Source organism: Carlito syrichta, unplaced genomic scaffold (genome assembly GCF_000164805.1).
Source record: "Carlito syrichta isolate Samal-C Ts95f unplaced genomic scaffold, Tarsius_syrichta-2.0.1 Scaffold305647, whole genome shotgun sequence".
Taxonomy (NCBI): domain Eukaryota; kingdom Metazoa; phylum Chordata; class Mammalia; order Primates; family Tarsiidae; genus Carlito; species Carlito syrichta.
Window position 1 is genome coordinate 437,420 of NW_007249743.1, and position 19,932 is coordinate 457,351.

Below are 19,932 nucleotides of genomic sequence, written 5' to 3' on the forward strand. Positions count from 1 at the left end.
TAAATTTCCAGGCAAACATCATAAAAGAAGGCAGGAGTCACAATCTTAATATCAGACAAAACAATCTTTAAGCTATCAAAAATTCAGAAAGATAAAGAAGTACACTACATAATGATTAAAGGTTCAATCCATCAACAAGAACTATCCATCCTAGACATATATACGCCCAACTCAGACATATATACGCCCAACTCAGAAGCATCATTATAAGACAACTATTAAGTAAACTAAAAAAAGAGATTGACTCTAACACTATAACAATTAAATACCCCACTAGCAACCCTAGATAGATCCTTGAGGCAAAATATCAACAAATAAATCTGGAGCCGGACTCAGTGGCTCAGCCTGTAATCCCGTGCCTTTGGGAGGCTGAGGTGAGTAGATTGCCTGAGCCCGCAGGTTCGAGACCCGCCTGTGCAGCAAGACCTCATCTCTACAATAAATCAAAAAAAATCAGCTTGGTGTGGTAGCGCATGCCTGTAATTCCAGCTACTTGGAAGGCTGAGGCAGAAGGCTCGCTGGAGCTCAGCAGGTCGAGGCTGCAGTGGCCGGGAGCAGCCACTGCACTCCAGTCTGGGCGACCAAGTGAGACTCCAACTCAAAAAAAAAAAAAGAAATCTGGAACTTCAACTTGGTGCTTGACCAAATGGACTTAATAGATACAGAACATCCCACCCAACAAACACAGAATATACATTCTACTCATCACCACATGGTATGTAATCCTAGATAAATCACATCCTTGACCATTAATTAAGCATAAACAAATTTCATGAGATTGAAATACTGCCATTCACTTCTCAGATCACAGTGGAATAAAAATAAATATCAACACCAACAAAATTTCCCCAAAGCCCAAAAAGATATGGACAATAAACAGCATGATGCTGAACAACCCCTGGGCCAACACAGAAATCAAAACAGAAATTAAAAGATTCCTAGAAACAAATAAAAATGAAGAAACACCTACCAAAATCTCTGGGATGCATGAAAAAAGGTTCTAAGAGGGTAATTTATACTTCTACAAACACACATCAAGAAAATGAAAAGATCACAGGTTAATGGCCTAACAAATTATTGAAGGGAGCTAGAAGGCAAGACTACCAAAACCCTAACTTCAGCTAAGAATCCAGATCACAAAAGTAAAAGCTCAAATGAGACACAGAAGACAAAAATATCATAGAAAAAAATCAACAAAACAAAAAGTTGGTTCCTTGAAAGCATAAACACGATTGATGAACCCAGCCAGAATGACCAAGAAAAAGAGAAAAATCCCATATAAGCGCAATCAAAAATGCAAAAATTCAAATCACAACCAACCCCAAAGAAAACAAAAGATTGACATAGATTACTATATACACTAGTACAGAAACAAACTCAAAAAGCTAAATGAAATGGAGGACCTTCTAACATCACACAACCTCTCGAGGTTGAAACAAGAAGAAATTGAGACACTAAATAGACCAATAACAATCCAGGAAATTGACTTCATCATAAGAATACTACCTACCAAAAAAACCCCAAACAAACAAACAAAAAAAAACCCTGAACCAGATGATTTTCCAGTGGGATTTTACAAAGCATACAAGGAGGAGCTGATATCAATCCTATTGAAAATATTACAGGCAATTGAGAAACATGGAACTTTCCCCAAATCATTTTACGAAGCTAACCACACTGATACCCAAACCAGGTAAACATAGATGCAAAAATTCACAACAAGATTCTAGCAAACCAGATCCTATAGCATATCTCAAAAATCATCAGCCATGACCAAGCATGTCTTATCCCAGGATACAGGGCTGGTTCAACATTTCCAAGACCACAAATGCAATTAAATACATTTGTGTATATATATAAAAAGAGAACTACATGATTATTCCATTAGATGCAGAAAAAGCCTTTGATAAAATTCAACATCCCTTCTTGATAAAAACCCTTGAACACTTAGGCATAGAAGGAACATATCTCAAAATAGTAAGTGCTATCTAAGATAATCTCACAGTCAACGTATTGCTAAATATATGGAACCTGGAAGCATTTCACCTGAAAATCAAAGCAAGAAAAGGATGCCCACTCTCATCCTTCCTGTTCAACATAGTGTTGGAAGTCCTAACTAGAGCAATCAGACAAAAGAAGAAAATCAGAGGTATCCAATTAGAAAAAGAATTTAAGTTATCTCTCTTTGCTGATGATATAATCCTATACCTTGAAAATCCAAAAGAATCTGTCAAAAACTGACTTGCACTGATAAAGAACTTTAGTGAAGTCTCAGGGTACAAAATAATATGCAAAAGATAGCTGCATTTTTATACACCAACAACAAACAGGCAGAGAAACAAATAAAAAGCACAATTCCATTCACAATAGCCACAAATAAAAATTATATACCTCAACATCTTCCTAACCAGAGAAGTGAAGGACCTATACAATGAAAACTATAAAAAACACTGCTCAAAGAAATCTAAGAAGACACAAACAAATGAAAAAATATTCCATGTTAATGGATAGAAAGAATCAACATTGTTAAGATGTCCATCCTACCAAAGGAAATCTACAGATACAACATAATACCCATTAAATTGTCAACATCATTCTTCTCAGACTTGGAAATGACAATGCAAAATTCATATGGAAACATAAACGACCATGAATAGGCAACACATTCCTTAATAAAAGAAACAAAGCAGGAGGGATTACACTTCCAGACTTTACATTTACTATAAGGCTACAATAATCAAAATAGCCTAGTATTAGTATGAGAACAGGCATATAGACCAATGTAACAGGATGGAGATTCCAAAAGCAAAACCTCAATTTCTCAACTTATTTTCAACAAAGCCTCTGGTAACTACCACTGGGGAGACAAGAATCTATTCAGTAAATGATACTGGGAAAACTGGCTGACTATACCCAGAAGATTAAAATAAGACCCCTCTTATCACCATACACAAAAATCAACTCCAAATGGATCAAATACATAAATATAAAACCTCAAAATATAAGAATCTTAGCAAATGCAGGAGACACCCTTATGGGAATCAAATTAAGCAACCAATTCCTGATCAAAACACCAGATGTCCATGTCATAAGAGATAAAATAAACAAGTGGGACCTCAGACTTCTGCAAAGCAAATGAAACCATCAAGAGAGTGAGGAGACAGCACTGAATGGGAAAAATATTATTTCTGACAAAATATTCTAACATCCAGAATCTACAAGGAACTCAAATGTACCAAAAGACAAAAAACAAACAGCCCCATTAAAGTGAGGTGAGTGGACTGCCTGAGTCTGCGGGTTTGAGACCCGACTGGGCAGCGAGACCTCATCTCTACAATAAAAAAAAAAAAAAAAAAATCAGCCAGGTGTGGTACTGCATGCCTGTAATTCCAGCTACTCAGAAGGCTGAGGCGGAAGGATCGCTGGAGCCCAGCAGGTCGAGGCTGCAGTGGCTGGGAGTGGCCACTGCACTCCAGTCTGGGCAACAGAGTGAGACTCCAACTCAAAAAAAAAAAAAAGTGGTCGAAGTCATGAATAGACATTTCTCAAAAGAAGACATATAGGCAGCCAATAGACACATGAAAAAGTGCTCAGCCTTACTAATCATCAGATAAAAGCAAATGAAAACCACATTGAGATACCACCTAACTCCAGTAAGAATGGCCATCATTAATAAAACGGTAAACAACAGATGCTGGCGAGGATGCAGAGAACATGGAGCACTTCTACACTGTTGATGGAAATGCAAACTAGTTCTTCCTTCATGGAAAACAATGTAGCAGTTTCCAAAAGAACTAGAAATTGACCTTTCATGTGACCCAGCAATCCCCCTACTGGGAATATACTCGAAGGAACACCAATCATTCTACCAAAAAGACACCTGCACACACGTTTATTGTAGCACTATTCACAATAGCAAAAACATGGTACCAACCATGCTGCCCAACAAAACTGGACTGAATTTTTAAAAAAGTGGTACATATGTATGATGGAATATTATGCAGCCATAAAGAGGGACAAACATATGGTCTTCAAAGCAACTTGGATGGATTTCGAGGCTATAATAACAATACTCAGTGATTTATCTCAGAAATGAAGAACTGAGTACCACATGTTCTCACTCATAAGCGGACCCTGAACATTTACTATGGTAAATGTTGTATAAGAAAGGGATTGGGCCAGTCTGGGTGGCTCAGCCTGTAATCCCAGCACTTTGGGAGACCAAGGCGAGTGTATTGCCTGAGACCATGGGTTTGAGACCCACCTGGGCAACTTGGCGAGACAGCATCTTTACAATAAATCAAAATTAGCTGGGCATGCTAGCACACGTGTGTAGTTCCAGCTACTTGGAAGGCTGAGGTGGAAGGATCACCAGAGTCCAGCAGGCGGAGCCTGTGGTGGCCAGGAGCGTGCCACTGTACTCCAGTTTGAGTGATAGAGTGAGACTCCAACAAAAAAAAAATAAAGAAAGGTATTGAGAGTAGTGGGATACTACCAGGGAAGGAGGGAAGGAGGATATATAACATCAATAAAGATAATTGATCTCAAATCAGGTAGTGACCAATAGGAGGCCCAAACTTTGTCTGTACAATGACCACTTGTATTCCTAATCCTGAATTGCACCCCACATCTTTAAAATAAAAATAAATAAGTAAATAAATAAAATAAACAACCACCAAAAAAAGAAAGAAGGAAAATTTAGATAATTTCTCTCACATAATTTATTTCAGTTATATTTTTCCATCTCTTACTTCCTCACACACATTGTTATACATAAATGATTACTTTGTTTCTAAATACACTGACCTTTCACCTGTTAAATAAAAAGCCCATATGGTAGCAACAAAACTGACTTCCATTTCCCACCAGATATAAGAAAGGGACCACCCAGAATCCTGAATTTATCCACTCTCAGGTAGTCTACTGAGAGAACTGTAATAGAGTATACCATAAACTTAGGTTAAGAGCATGCTATAACCCAATAAATATGTAATTGGCTTGTGGACAATAGCACAGCCATTTTAGTTTTCTGCTTTAAAACATAACCTGTAGCTGTTTAAAGTTTCAGTTATGGGAAAAACTGCAAAGCTCCAGTTCAAGCTTCAACCCTTTCCCTTGACCCACTTTCCCCTTAGCAACAACCAATCAGGTGCCAGGAAAAATCACCTAAAGTTTCCAAATGTCTCTGCAACTTCCCCAGCTAGTGGGCCAAGGTCAACCCAAGTCAAGCTAGCCAATCCTCCATGATTGAGCTGACCACCAGAGGTTACTACCCAATTAAATGGTAACAAGACTGGAAAGTCCCCCCAAACTCCTCCTCCCTTTATGTAAAAACATAAAAGCTGTCTGCTTAAGGAAGTCAGGGCCTCTGGGTGTACTCCACTGTGTCGGTTGTCGACAGAGGTCCAGGCTCGAGCTTGCAAATAAAGACCCTCTTGAACTTTCATCAGAATTGGCTGTTGGTGGTCTCTCGGATTGAACATTCAGCCACTACATTTGGGGGCTCTCCCGGGATCCCAGAGACCCCCGAGACTCCAGTCTGGAGGGTTCTCAGGTCGGCATTCGGTAAGTCACTCCGTGGTTAGCGCATCTGTGTGTATCTCAGGTGGAGCTCCACACTTTGTTCTGAGGTTGGCATCAGGCTAGGCAGACACGCTGGAAAGGTGCCAGCCAGGGCTCGTGGGAGACATCCCATAACCCCATCCGGAAGACAAGGTCTTCATCTGTGGGGAAGGTCAGACTTGTCGACTGTCTGTCTCTCCCCTATCGTACTTTCAGATTTGTTTTCACGGCCGCTACTGTCTGTCTCTTGTCGTTTTCCCTTTCGTCTTGTTGGTTGTGTTTGTTGTAATGACAGTACTGACAAATGAGATGGGGCAGGCACAGACAACGCCATTAACTCTCATGACTGATCACTTTTCAGAACTAAAGGAAAGGGCGCACAATTTGAGTGTCGAAATGCACAAAAAGAAATTCCGGGATTTGTGTGCCACTGAGTGACCCGCCTTCAATGTAGGCTGGCCACAAGAAGGGACCTTTCTAACAAGTGTTCTCTTGCAGGTCAAGAATGTCATCCTCCAAAGAGGCTCCCAGGGACACCCAGACCAACTACCTTATATACTGGTCTGGCAAGATATAGTGGAATCCCCTCCCCCTTGGGTGAAACCCTACCTTCCTACCCCGTTAAAGGCATTGAGAGTGCTCACATTGCAGAAAGGGGCGGAACCTTCAGAGCCACCAGAGAGTGTGTCGTCACAGCCTCGGGAGAAGCAGAATTCCTTCCATAAGTCCCCAAAGAACCCCTTTTACCCCGTTCTCCCTGATTCTAACTTGGAAGAGATGATTTCCCCCCCCATACCAGTCAGCTCCCACTAGACCTTCAGCCCCGCCAGTGCTGCAACCCCAAGCCGCAGCCGCTGCCACTGCCATCACCACCACTGTCGCTGTGGAGGCGGAGCCAGGAGCAGCCAGGGAGGGGAGGCAGAAAAGAGAAATGGATGAACCAGCCGTGGGGACGCGAGGGAGAGTCTCCAGGGTGGCTGGTCCTGGAGTGGCCCCGGCTGACTCCATGGTGATCTTGCCACTGAGAGTGGCTGGGTCCCCAGATGAGGCCAGGAACCAACCCATGCATTATTGGCCGTTTTCCACTAGTGATCTATTCAATTGGAAAATGCAAACTGCTACTTTGTCTGAGAATCCTAGAGGGCTGATTAACTTGCTGGAAAGCATTATCTTTACCCACCAGCCTACCTGGGATGATTGCCAGATGCTTCTACAGGTATTATTCACCACTGAAGAGAAAGAAAGAATCCAGATGGAGGCCCGGAAGCTGGTTCCAGGAGTTGATGAACAGCCCACCACCAAACCTAATCTTATAAATGCAGCCTTTCCCCTTTCCTGACCTGGATGGGATTTTAACACGGCAGAAAGTAAGGAGAAACTCCGGGTCTACCGCCAGGCTCTGATGGCAGGTCTCCGGGCAGCTGCTCGTAAGCCCACTAATTTGGCTAAGTTATATAGCATAAGGCAGGTCAGGAATGAGAGCCCATCCGCATTACGGTCACCCATGAATTCTTAGTTCTTCCCGATTGCCCGTACCCTTTGTTTGGGAGAGATCTGTTAACCAAAGTGAAAGCAAATCTCAGCTTTCAGCCAGATGGGGTGACAGTAACAGATTCAGTTGGGCGCCCCCTGCAGATTCTAACTGTAAAATTAGAAGATGAATACAGGCTGTGTCAGGCCCCTGACCCAGAGATGGAATTGGACATTCAGGACTGGCTTCAGGAAATTCCCCTAGCCTGGGAAGAAACTGGAGGAATAGGGTTGGCTAAACACAGGCCTGCAGTGTTTGTGGAACTAAAGCCCGGAGCAGACCCAGCCCGGGTCTGGCAGTATCCAATCCCTGTGGCAGCAAAATGGGATAGCCCCCCACATACGGCGGCTGCTGGAAAGAGGGAATATTGCGGCCTTGTCAGTCTTCCTGGAACACACCCTTGCTGCCAGTGCGAAAGCCCAATTCAACCGACTACTGGCCTATTCAGGACTTATGGGAAGTAAACCACCGGGTGATGGATATACACCCCATAGTCCCTAACCCCTATACCCTCCTCACTGCCCTGGCCCCAGGCAAGGTTTGGTACACGGTATTAGATTTAAAAGATGCATTTTTTTTCAGCTTACTGTTGGCCCCATGGAGTCAGGACATCTTCGCCTTTGAGTGGCTGGACCCGGAAAGAGGGATTAGTGGGCAACTCACCTGGACCCGGCTTCCCCAAGGATTCAAAAACTCCCCCACCATCTTTGATCAAGCCTTACACGAAGACCTAGGTGAGTTCCGTAACACACACACCACCCTAGCCCTGTTGCAGTACGTGGATGGTATTCTGCTAGCCACAGAAAATTGGGACGCGTGCTTGCAAGGCACCAGAGATTTGCTGCAAACACTAAGTGCTCTGGGCTATCGAGCCTTGGCCAAAAAGGCTCAAATCTGCAAAACTGAAGCAAGTTACCTGGGCTACAAACTGAAAGATGGGCAGAGATGGCTATCAGACGCCCAGAAGGAGACGGTACTGAGAATTCCACAACCACAGAATGTATGACAGAATGTATGACAGTTAGGATCGATCGGCTGGCTTCTGCTGCCTATGGATTCCTGGGTTTGCTGAGCTCGCCTGGCCGTTATATGAGGCCAATAAAAATAAGTCTGACCTCACATGGACGGAGGACATGAACAGATCTTTCGAAACTCTTAAACAAGCCCTGGTGTCAGCCCCAGCTTTGGGACTGCCAGATCTGACTAAACTCTTTTTCTTGTTTGTTGATGAGTCTAAGGGAATAGCCAAAGGAGTGCTGTTGCAGCAAATAGGGCCATGGAAGAGGCCAGTGGCATACCTGTCAAAGAAGTTAGACTCCGTGGCTGCCGGGTGGCCCCCATGCCTACGGATCATTGCGGCAGTCACCACTATGGTCAAGGACGCTGACAAAATTGCCATGGGAACAGAACTACATGTCACCACCCCTCATGCTGTGGAGGGAGTTCTAAAACAACCACCGACAGATGGATAAGTAATGCCCGGCTAACTCATTATCAAATTCTCCTTTTAAACCCAGCCAGAATCTTGTTTCAGGCTCCGGCTACTCTGAATCCAGCCACGCTGCTACCCGACCTGGACGGGGAAGGCCCCCTGCACGACTGCCAGGACATCCTGGCGCAGGTCCACAGAATACGAGAAGACCTCCAGGACCGGCCCCTATCCGACGCCAAAGAAACTTGGTACACAGACGGCAGCAGCTTCATGCAGGGTGGAACCAGGTATGCTGGGGCAGCGGTGACTACAGAGACTGAGACCTTATGGGCAGCGCCACTTGTGGCCAGGACCTCAGCGCAGCGAGCCGAGCTCATTGCCCTCACTAAGGCCCTAGTCATGGGAAAAGGGCAAAGAATAAATGTTTATACTGACAGCAGGTATGCTTTTGCAACTGCGCACATTAATGGAGCCATCTATAAGGAGAGGGGGCTCTTAACTGCAGAAGGAAAGGCTATCAAAAATAAAACTGAAATCCTTGAGTTGTTACAGGCACTCTGGCTACCCAAAGCACTGGCCATAATATATTGTCCAGGACACCAGAAGGAGGACACGCCAGTGGCATGGGGAAACCGTCTGGCAGATGCTGAGGCCAAAAAGGTGGCCCTTTCTGTGGACCTTGTCCTAGTGACCACACTGCCAGACCCTGGACCCCAGATCTGCCTGAAAGCCCGAATTATACAGAGGAGGATTTAAAATGGATAAATGGGCAGCCTGGAGTTATGTTCTCAAACGGCTGGTGGTGGATCCAACACTGGAATATGACCACTAGCAAATGGAATGTCATCCTTCCAGAACAGTTGGGTTGGCAACTGCTTATAAAAATGCACAGAAGTACTCACATGGGAACCAGAAAAATGGAAGAATTAATACGCCATGCAAACATGGTTATGCCCAACGGTCAACAAATGAACAGACAAATTGTAAATCAATGTCAGGCTTGTCAGGTTGTCAGTGCAACCAATCCCAAACAAAACTCAGGGACCAGACTTCGGGGAAACCGGCCAGGAGCATACTGGGAAGTGGACTTCACTGAGGTGAGACCAGGAAAGTACGGATACAGGTACTTACTAGTGTTTATAGACACCTTTTCAGGGTGGACGGAGGCATTCCCCACCAAGAATGAAACCACACAGGTGGTGGCCAAGAAACTCTTGGAAGATCTGATGCCTAGGTATGGCTTCCCGGTCCAGATCGGATCAGACAATGGCCCCAGCTTCATCTCTAAGGTAATACAGGGAGTAGCTCAGGCCCTGGGGGCGGATTGGAAATTACATTGTGCATACAGGCCCCAGAACTCAGGACAGGTAGAAAGAATGAATAGAACCCTAAAAGAGACCTTAAATAAATTAGTCCAGGAGACTGGCGGGGACTGGGTGGTTCTCCTTCCCTTTGCGCTGTATAGGGTGCACAACTCACCCTATAAGATAGGGTTTACTCCTTTTGAAATCATATTTGGAGTGCCACCACCGGTAATACCTAACTTAAAGAGAGAATTATTAATAGACATAGATGATCAAAAACTCCTTTTTTCCCTCCAAACTCTGCAAAGTGTCCATGAGCAGGTGTGGCCCAGACTGAAAACCCTTTATGAGACCAGACCACCGCTGACTCCCCACAACTACCAACAGGGGGACTGGGTGTACGTCTAGCGACATCAACACGAGACTCTGCAGCCGTGGTGGAAAGGACCGTACGTCGTGATCCTGTCCACCCCCACTGCCTTGAAGGTGGAAGGTATCACGTCTTGGATACACCACACCCACATCAAACTTGCTGACACCCCTGCTGTGCTGGAAGACTACACACTCAAATGGAACAGCCAACTGGACAAGGACAATCCCCTAAAGCTAAGACTATTTTGAGCTTCTTCTTCCTTATAACAGTGATTCAACTTCTTTGGGCGGCCCCCAACCCCCACCAACCCCAACACCTGACCTGGCAGGTCTTAGCCACCTCCTTAGGTGGTGATGTTGTTTTTCAGACCTCCACGGTAGCCCCCCCGGCACCTGGTTCCCAACCTTAACTTGGGACCTGAGCCAAATGTACACCAACTGCGACTGGGACCTCGCAATGGGGCGTGACATTTTCCCGTCCCTTGGAGCCAAATACAGAGCTCCAAGATGTGGTACTCAACCAGTCTCAAGATGGCTTTTGGCATCTTGGTGCAGTTACTTTCCAAAATACTGTACCACACTGATGAGGACGCATTCCGGTTACTGACACAAGGAGAACTCCCCTGGGCTAAGAGGGAACCGGTCTGTGCAATAACCCTGTCAATGTTGCTAGGACTAGGCCTTGCCAGGGCAGGAATGGGTATTACCTCCCTAGTCACTCAGTCCCATCATTACAGTAACCTTCGGGCTGCAACAGATTCTGACATAGAGAAAATAGAAACTTCTATTTCACACTTACAGGAATCCCTAACCTCTCTGTCTGAAGTAGTTCTGCAAAACTGTAGAGGCTTAGACATACTGTTCCTCCAGCAAGGTGGCCTCTGCGCCACCCTGGGAGAAGAATGTTGTTTCTACACCGACCATTCAGGGATAGTAAAGGAATCCATGGCTAAGGTGCGAGAAGGTTTGGCTAAGCGCAAATTAGAGCGGGAGCAGAGACAGGGATGGTTTGAAAGTTGGTTTAACTACTCACCTTGGTTAACCACACTATTGTCTGCTTTAATATGCCCTGTGATCATACTCTTGCTGTTGCTAACCTTCGGTCCATGTATTTTAAATAAGCTAATAACTTTTATAAAAGCTAGAATAAACACTGTGCAACTTATGGTCCTCAGACAACAATACTAACAAGTGCCCCTGGACGACTCAGCATGTTAAAGGAATCCAATTTTAGATTCACTCTACCCTCATGAGAAGGGGGGAATGAGAGAACCGTAATAGAGTATACCAGAAACTTAGGTTAAGAGCATGCTGTTGAGAGACCCAAGAAACCAAGAAACTTAAAAAGCCATACTTGCTGCTCTGGGTGTACTCCACTGTGTTGGTTGTCAACAGAGGTCCAGGCTCGAGTTTGCAAATAAAGACCCTCTTGAACTTTCATCGGAATTGGCTCTTGGTGGTCTCTCGGATTGAACATTCTGCCACTACACTACCATAACAGTTATAAGGTATAGATTATTCCACTGTCAATAATTTAAAGAATGTTAAAACCTAAAGCTGTGTTTTAAAGTATTAAATACTGCTACAAATTGTGCTATAATTGCTAAAGAAAACAGAATCATGAAATGAGTACTATCTTCTGAACAGGATGCTAAATTCTCATATGTGTTCTCTCAATCCTGACAATAATCTGATGAAAAGTGTAACTATTATTCACCATTTAAAAATTTATAACCAATACCACCTAACTGCAGTCAGAATTGCCATCATCAATAACTCAAAAAATAACAGATGCTGGAGAGGATGTGGTGAAAAGGGAACACTTCTATACTGTTGGTGGGAGTGCAAACTATAGTACAGCCTCTGTGAAAAACAATGTGGCGAATCCTAAAGTTCTAAAAATCGACCTTCCATATGACCCCACAAACCCCCTACTGGGAATATACCCAGAAGAACACAAATCACTCTATTAAAAAGATACCTGCACACTTATGTTTATCACAGCATTGTTCTCAATAGCAAGAACATGGGAACCAACCATGCTGCCCCTCAAAAGAGGATTGAATTTTTTATAAAAGATGGTACATATACACAATGGAATATTATGCAGCCATAAAGAACAAAATCATGAACTTTGCAGCAACCTGGATGGAATTAGAGTCGATAATACTGAGTGATCTTTCACAGAAACAAAGAACTGAGTATCACATGTTCTCACTCATAAGTGAACCTTAAACAACCATCACAATACTATATGAAAAGGATTGACTGTAGTGGGAAACTGTGGGGGAGTGGGGTGGGAGTGGGGAGGTGGGATTGAAAATAGTGGAAATCTGCCTGGGAAAGGGGGAACGCCTCATCAACAAGGTTACCTGCACAGTAAATAGTTGTATACCTAACCCTGAAATGTACCCCACAATTTTAAAATTAAAAAAAAATTTTAAGGAAAATTGCTGAATAAAATATTCAAGCAGAAAAGAATAAAACTTAATAAGAATTAGATTAAATAAGTAGTTTAAGGTCCCACAGTTATGAAATGGCAGAGCTAATATTCAAATCTCAGTTGCCTTAGTCGCCAGCTTTTTTTCCTGTAGCTTAACATTCAAGGCATAATTCCTTCCAGTCACTTGGACAGGTGAGAAACAAAAATTAGTGTGCTTGATATATTGAGCTTGTACTTAAGAATTTCTTCATATAGCTAAGTATTTTAAAGTATCTGAATTCATAGTGAAAACTGATAGAAATAATAGAATTTATAGGAAAAATTACTATATTTTATTGGCTGATAGAAGAATTGTTTTAATCAAATACTCTCAGTGACAAAGACATATGTTATTACTGGTTACATTATAGTCAACTGTGTTATCTTTTTGTCACTTAAGATAAATCCGCTAAGCCACACTACTAGGAAGAGTGCAATTGCCTACCCAAGGTCTTATTGGGATTGAGGATTATACTGGGAGAATGTCCTACTTGTCACAGACAAGAATATAAATAGTTGTCCCCTATAAGACTTATTTCTAAAACCTAAAGAAAAATGTTATCAGCTTCTTGTGCAAATTAAGTTTTATAATTCAAAGTTCTAGATGTTAAGGTAGATAATTTATTCTTTATAGCATCAACAAAATATTTGTTGTGAATGTAGCAAAAATAATGAATTTGTCTTATCTAAAATATATCTTTGCTGACTATGTGTGTGTGTGTGTGTGTGTGTGTGTGTGTGTGTGTGTGTGTGTCTGTTTCTATGTGTATGTTGGCTGAGAAAGTAGCAAAAGGCATTGGAGGCATAGACCTAAGCTTACCTTATCCATGGCAATTGCAATAATAATACTAATAACTGCCCAATTTGTTGTGTACTTTATCACTATGAGAGAAAAGCTAACTATGTTCATTAAAAAATTTTGGGAGATACAAGGGTTTAATTAATTTCCTGTATTAGAATGCTACACCTCAGATTCTATAAGCACATATCACATATTCACCTACAGTATGGCCAATTATTTTGTTTGCTAATTAAATGCAAAATAGGAGACTTTATGGTTTCAAAGTCAGATATTGAATTGTTGAATATCATTATTAGTGATAAAAATTATAACAATATCTAATACATCTTATGCATCTACAACATAGAAAGTCTTATAAAAGATGCTATAAGTTATCTAGTTCAATCTTGACTTCAATGATTTTATATATTATTGTGTTAATTAAACATACATAAATTTATGTATAGAGAAGCTCAGTGACTTCTAGAAAAGATATGGTAATATCTTTTACAATCCCTATGGTTAAACTCATTTGCCTAAACTCCAAATCCTGTGTGCTCAATCACCACATAACAATGCTATTTGTAAAGGAGAGGGAATAGATTGAGTGTAATTAGGGCTAATATTTCTGTTATCTATATATATCCTTCAAACAAAGGAGTAAATAAAAAGCTGTAAATGGAAATCTTTTAAAAATAAGTTTGTAGATGAAATTTCCCTGAGATCCAGTGGGTCCACTTCATTTTAGAAGATTTTTCTGGTCTCAGTTTAGAATGGTAAGAGATAAATGCTCTAAGAAAAGAAAAATTTTCTGGAATATTCAGTCTCTCATTAAACAATTACATACAAAAACCCTATAAACAGTTTTTTAGGTATCATGGGACTCAAGGAAGAAAAATATGATTTTGATTTTATAACCTGCTTTTGGATATAATATAGAAATTTTTCTATTTTATATGTATCAGTAGTTAGGTCAACTCTTGCCTTATACCTAGAACTTTAATTAATTAATTATTTAAGTTGGGGTCTTGCTCTGTCAAGATTGGGGTGCAGTGAATGGTCACTGCCGACCACAGCCTTGAATACCTGGGCTCAAATGATTCTCCATCTCAGCCTCTCAAGTAGCTAGGACTATAGGTGCATGCTATCACATCCAACTAACTGTGTGTGTGTGTGTGTGTGTGTGTGTGTGTGTGTGTGTGTGTGTGTTTAAATAAAGTCTCAGTATATTGCCTAGTCTGGTCCCAAACTTCTGGGCTCAAATAATCCTCTCACCTCAGCCTCCTAAAATGCTGGAATTATAGGCATGAGCCACCATGCCCAGCTTTAGAACTTAATATTTTTTTTTGAGTTGGAGTCACTCTGTCGCCCAGACTGGAGTGCAGTGGCCACTCCCAGCCACCGCAGCCTCAATCTGCCGGGCTCCGGAGATCCTTTTGCCTCAGCATTCCACGTAGTTGGAACTACAGGTGCGTGCAACCACGCCCGGCTAAATTTTTGATTTTTATTGTAGAGATGAAGTCTCACCAAGTTGCCCAGGCGGGTCTTGAACCCGCGGGCTCAGGCAATCCACTCACCTCGGCCTCCCAAAGCGCAGGATTACAGGCTGAGCCACCGAGCCTGACCAGAACATAATTTTTAATAATAATTTGAGATTAATGTGTGCACAATTAGAAAAAATATTGAATATGTTCTTTCTCACAGTTTTAATTTTCTTTTTAATATAAAAATATTCCATTGCCCCAAATATATTTCAACATATATTCTAATGATTCCATAGATATATTATATCCATTAACAAATTACCCACTAATTTATGCTCTCCTTGTATATATATATATGCCTTTCACATAGAAATTGATATGTCATAAGAAAATAATAAAAGAACACAAACATTTTAACTATATTAACACATAGACTATGTCAAAAAATGTCTTTGCACTGATAAATGACCCTGGTAAAGTCTTGAGATACAAAATCAAAGTGCAAAAACAGTTGCATTCTTATACACCAACAACAAGCACACTGAGAGCCAAATAAATGACACAATCCCCTTCACAGTAGCCACAATCACAAAAATATGATACCATGACATCCTCCTAACTAAAGAGGCGAACAACTTTTACAATGAGAACTACAAAACACTGCTCAGAGAAATCAAGGATGACACAATCAAATGAAAAAACTTTCCATGCTCATTGATTGCAAGAATGAATATTATCAAGAGGTCCATTGTACCCAAAGCAACCTACAGATTTAATGCCATTCCTATCAAATTGCCAGCAACATTTTTCACAGACCTAGAAAAGGCAATACAGAAATTCATATGAAAGCAAAAAAAAAAAAGAGCTCAAATAGCTAAAACTCAACAAAGAGAATAAAACTTGAGGCATCATATCTTCAGACTTCAAACTTTGCTGCCAGGCTTCAGTAACCAAGACATTACGGTATTGGTACAAAAATAGACATATATACCCATGGAACAGCAACCTGGAAATAAAACCACAAACTTTCAACCAACTCATCTTTGACAAAACCAATGAAAATAAAAATTTGGGGAAATGAAATCATATTTAGTAAACGGTGCTGGGAAAACTGGCTGACCACATGCAGAAAAATGAAACTGTACCTCTACATACCACCATACACAAAAATTAACTCAAAATGGATCAAGGGTTTAAATTTGAAACCTCAAACTATAACAATTTTAGAAGAAAACTTAGGGAACACCATCCTGAACATCTAGGTAGGCAATGAATCTATGGCCGAGTCATCAAAGGCAAATGCTGCAAAAGCAAAAATTGATAGATGGGACCTTATGAAACTAAATTTTTTTTTTCATAGCAAAATAAACCATCAAGATAAAATAATTTAGGAGTGATCATTTGAATGTTATATAAAGTGGGAAATGACATGTGTGCATTTTCTCTGGTACTTTTAAAGTTGGAATACCTTCACTGTAGCTTCATGTGCACACATTACATCTTTTCCCTGTCAAGTTCTTTGCTCCTTTAGAATATGGGTTTAGAAAGAAGGCTGACCTCTTTTCTCAGTCCATTCATAAGATTTCAGGTCATTTGGCTCAGAAAAAGAGGTTCTGGAGTGATTAGACATGATAGAGAAAATAGATCTGTTTTCTTTACTCACCACAGTGTTTCTCGTTTTAATATTCCTCACATTTCAATCATCTAACTTCCTGTTGAATATTCCATTTCTATTGTATTTTATTTACACTCATCTTTTTTTTGTTGTTGCTCTTGATCATTTTTCCTTCTGGCCATAGAATGTTTGTCCACATAGATCTGGTATAAAAGTCGATTCATAAGTACAGCCTTTTGAAACATGCTAATGTTTTTTGGGATCTCATGCCAATATTTTACCACAGGGATAAGAAAGAAAATAAACCTTGGGAAAACAAAGCAACAACTATAGGGCATAAGCAAAAGATTTACTTCTGTCAAACGATACATTTGCATGCATGTGAATATACGCATACAAATATATTGACTTATCTTTACAATAGTTCATTCCTTTTTATTTCTGAGTTATGTTCCATCATATGGTTGCACCACAATTTGTTTGTGCATTCATCTGTTGGTGGGTATTTGGGTTGTTTCAGTTTTTATTTTTATTTATTTATTTATTTATTTATTTTGAGTTGAAGTCTCACTCTGTCGCCCAGACTGGAGTGCAGTGGCCGCTCCCGACCACCGCAGCCTCGGCCTGCTGGGCTCCGGCAATCCTTCCACCTCTGTCTTCCGAGTAGCTGGAACTACAGGCGCGTGCTACCACGCCCGGCTGATTTTTTGATTTATTATAGAGATGAGGTCTCACCAAGTTGCCCAGGTGGGTCTCGAACCCGCAGGCTCAGGCAATTCACTCATCTCAGCCTCCCAAGGCACGGGATTACAGGCTGAGCCACCAAGCCCAGCTTGGGTTGTTTCAGTTTTTATAATGCTGCTATGAACATTCATGTACAGGCCTTGTTATACACACGTGTTTATACAATTTTCTTTCATATTTTCTCCTAAAAGTTTTATAATTTGAAACTTACATTTAGGTCTATGACACATTTTGAGTTAATTTCTGCAAATGATATGAGGTATGAGGTATGGCTTAAAGTTCTTTTTTTTTTTTTTCCTACTGAAATGCCTTCATACCTTTCACAAAAATCAGTTGCCCATATTTTTTGTGATTCTGTTTCTGGTTTCTATTTAGTTTCATTAATCTGTTTATTTACCTTGCTATGTTCCCAAGGCTATTCTCGAAACCTTGGGTTCAAGTAATCCTCCCACCTCTACCTTACAAAGTGCTAGGATTATAGGCATAAGTCATTGCACCTGGTGTGTTTGTCTTTGATGTGCATGCTCACTTGTTTATCACCTGTCAGCTTCCTGAGACTGTGAGCTCTTTGAGGCCAGGAAGGTTGTCTGTTGGCTCACTCAACGGCTAACAAATGAATGGATTGTGGCACTTCAAAGATGTGGTTCAGGGTGAGTACTGATTATATAGCAGATGCCCCTAGATATGCATCAAATCAAATCATCCATGAGTTTGGGCAGCATCCCCACTGTGTGTTGAGATAGTATGGTAGGTGCTGCCACAAACATCAGCCCATGTGATCTTTCTAAACAGCCCGGTGGAGCACGAAGCATCATGTGTATTTCATGCATTTAATAACCAAGTCTCACAGACACTGAGATCTGAAGGAAGGCCCTCAGCTAGCAGGTGTTAGAAGCAGGAGAGTCTGGTCACATGCATCTCAGCCATGAAAGCAGAGTCTAATACACAACTAGGCGGTGTGTAATGCCTGAAGGAGTGACAGCCTCGGAAGATTAAGTGGAGGTGTTCTGGCCACAAGTCAGGGGAAACCTCGAAACACCTAACTGACCACCAGGAAATACCTGTATGAGCCACAATGGTGTCCTGGGGTCAGAAGTTTACAGGAACAACAGGTAGCACCTAGGGGTCTGGCCTAGGTTGTCATCTAGGCCTCTTTCACTTACTAGCTGTGTGACTTGTGTCCCTCTCTGTGCTTCAGTTTTATCGCTAAAATGAGGGTTTTGATAATTGGCCCCCACCTCATGATGGGCTGTGAAAACTAAATGTGTTAAAAACTGAACGTGCTTAGAGAGTGCCAGGCACACAGTAAGTACTGCATGAACGTGTCATTGTGATTATTATTCATACTGGATCTGATTGTTACCAGGGGCTAGTGCTGGAGTCACTTGAACTATCCAAATAAAATAAGACTGCCACAGATGCCCCACCAGCAACTGAAGCGGTCAGGAGCCAGCCTCACCTGGGGACCTAGGAGACCTCCTAGGGACTTTGGGACCTCATCCCTCATGTCCACTTTACAGGTGAATAACCCGAGGCCCAGGGAGCAGCAGGGTCTGGCCCAAAGTCACCCTGCAACTCCCACCTCCCAACCTGGGCCTCTTCCCACCCAGAGGGCAGCCTCAGGCAGAAGGCCAGCGTCCTGCGTGGCTCCCTCTCTGCAGCTGGCCCCCGCAGAGCCAATCCAATGAGGCCCTGGAGCTGGCGGGAGGTCGGCCTAAGGGTGGGCGGGGCTCCTATTGTCTGCTGTTTTCCCTTTCTCTCTTCCCTCCCAGGTCCCTCCGCCCCGTTTCTAATTTAAAAGGAGATAAAGCTGCACGCGGCCAAAGCCAATGGGCCCCACTGGCTTCCTGGATGCTGGATGTGCGCGGGGCGGTGGGGCGCAGGCCAAGATGAAGATTATACAGGGAAAAATAGAAAAACCACCCAGATGCGGCAAATCATTAGCACTTAAAACACACCAGCAGGCAGCGCGCGAGCTCCGCAGCCGCCTCTCTGCCCTGGGTCCCCCTCTTGGCCTGCGGTCGGAGCAGGCGGCAGCCTGGCAGCTCTGCGCGCACCTGCTCGCTGCTGTGGCTCCTCAACTTGAGAAATCCCAGCTCCAGTGATTCCAGGTGGGAAAGCAGGGAGTTCTGAGGGATAGCAGTGGCAAAACACAAAGGATCGCCCAAAGGCGCACCCTCATTGCAGCCCCATGGCCGGCTCCTCTCCAAAGGGACGACCGGGTTCAGTGCTGGGGGGTGGCGGGCAGGCTGTGCCAAACCTGCCAAGATGGTCCATTAGCGCCAGACTCTCTGTGGATCCCTACAGCCCCGGCCCCTGCCCTTCCCTGCTCACACGCATTATCTCCTAAGTACAGAGGTTGACTGCCCGTGCGAAGGCAGGTGCAAGACGCTTAAGAGCCACCCCCTCCCACCTTCCAACTGGAGCACCGCTTCAGGCCCCACATCCACAAAAATGCTGGGCTGAGGCCAGGGGCTTCTCCTCTGGCGCCCCGGCGACTCCGGCGCCCAGTTTCAGGGGGCGGGGTGCCCGCCTCTCTGGGCTGGCTCCGCGAGCGGGTCTCCCTGGGCATCTCTGGCTGTCTCTTGTGTGTGTTTGTTGGGGATGAAGGCGCTGGGGATGGAG

General features: G+C 42.8%; 1 protein-coding gene across 1 annotated transcript in view; it reads right to left on the reverse strand.

Moving 5' to 3' along the window:
• LOC103264334 (phosphatidylinositol 3,4,5-trisphosphate-dependent Rac exchanger 1 protein-like) overlaps positions 1-19,879 on the reverse strand; it is an 85,138-nt gene extending 65,259 nt beyond the window's left edge. The window contains 3 exon segments of the mRNA XM_021714416.1: positions 18,369-18,390; positions 19,266-19,436; positions 19,721-19,879. Of these exon segments, the coding sequence (XP_021570091.1) occupies positions 18,369-18,390; positions 19,266-19,436; positions 19,721-19,879 (352 nt within the window).
• Between the last annotated feature and the right edge of the window lie 53 nt (positions 19,880-19,932).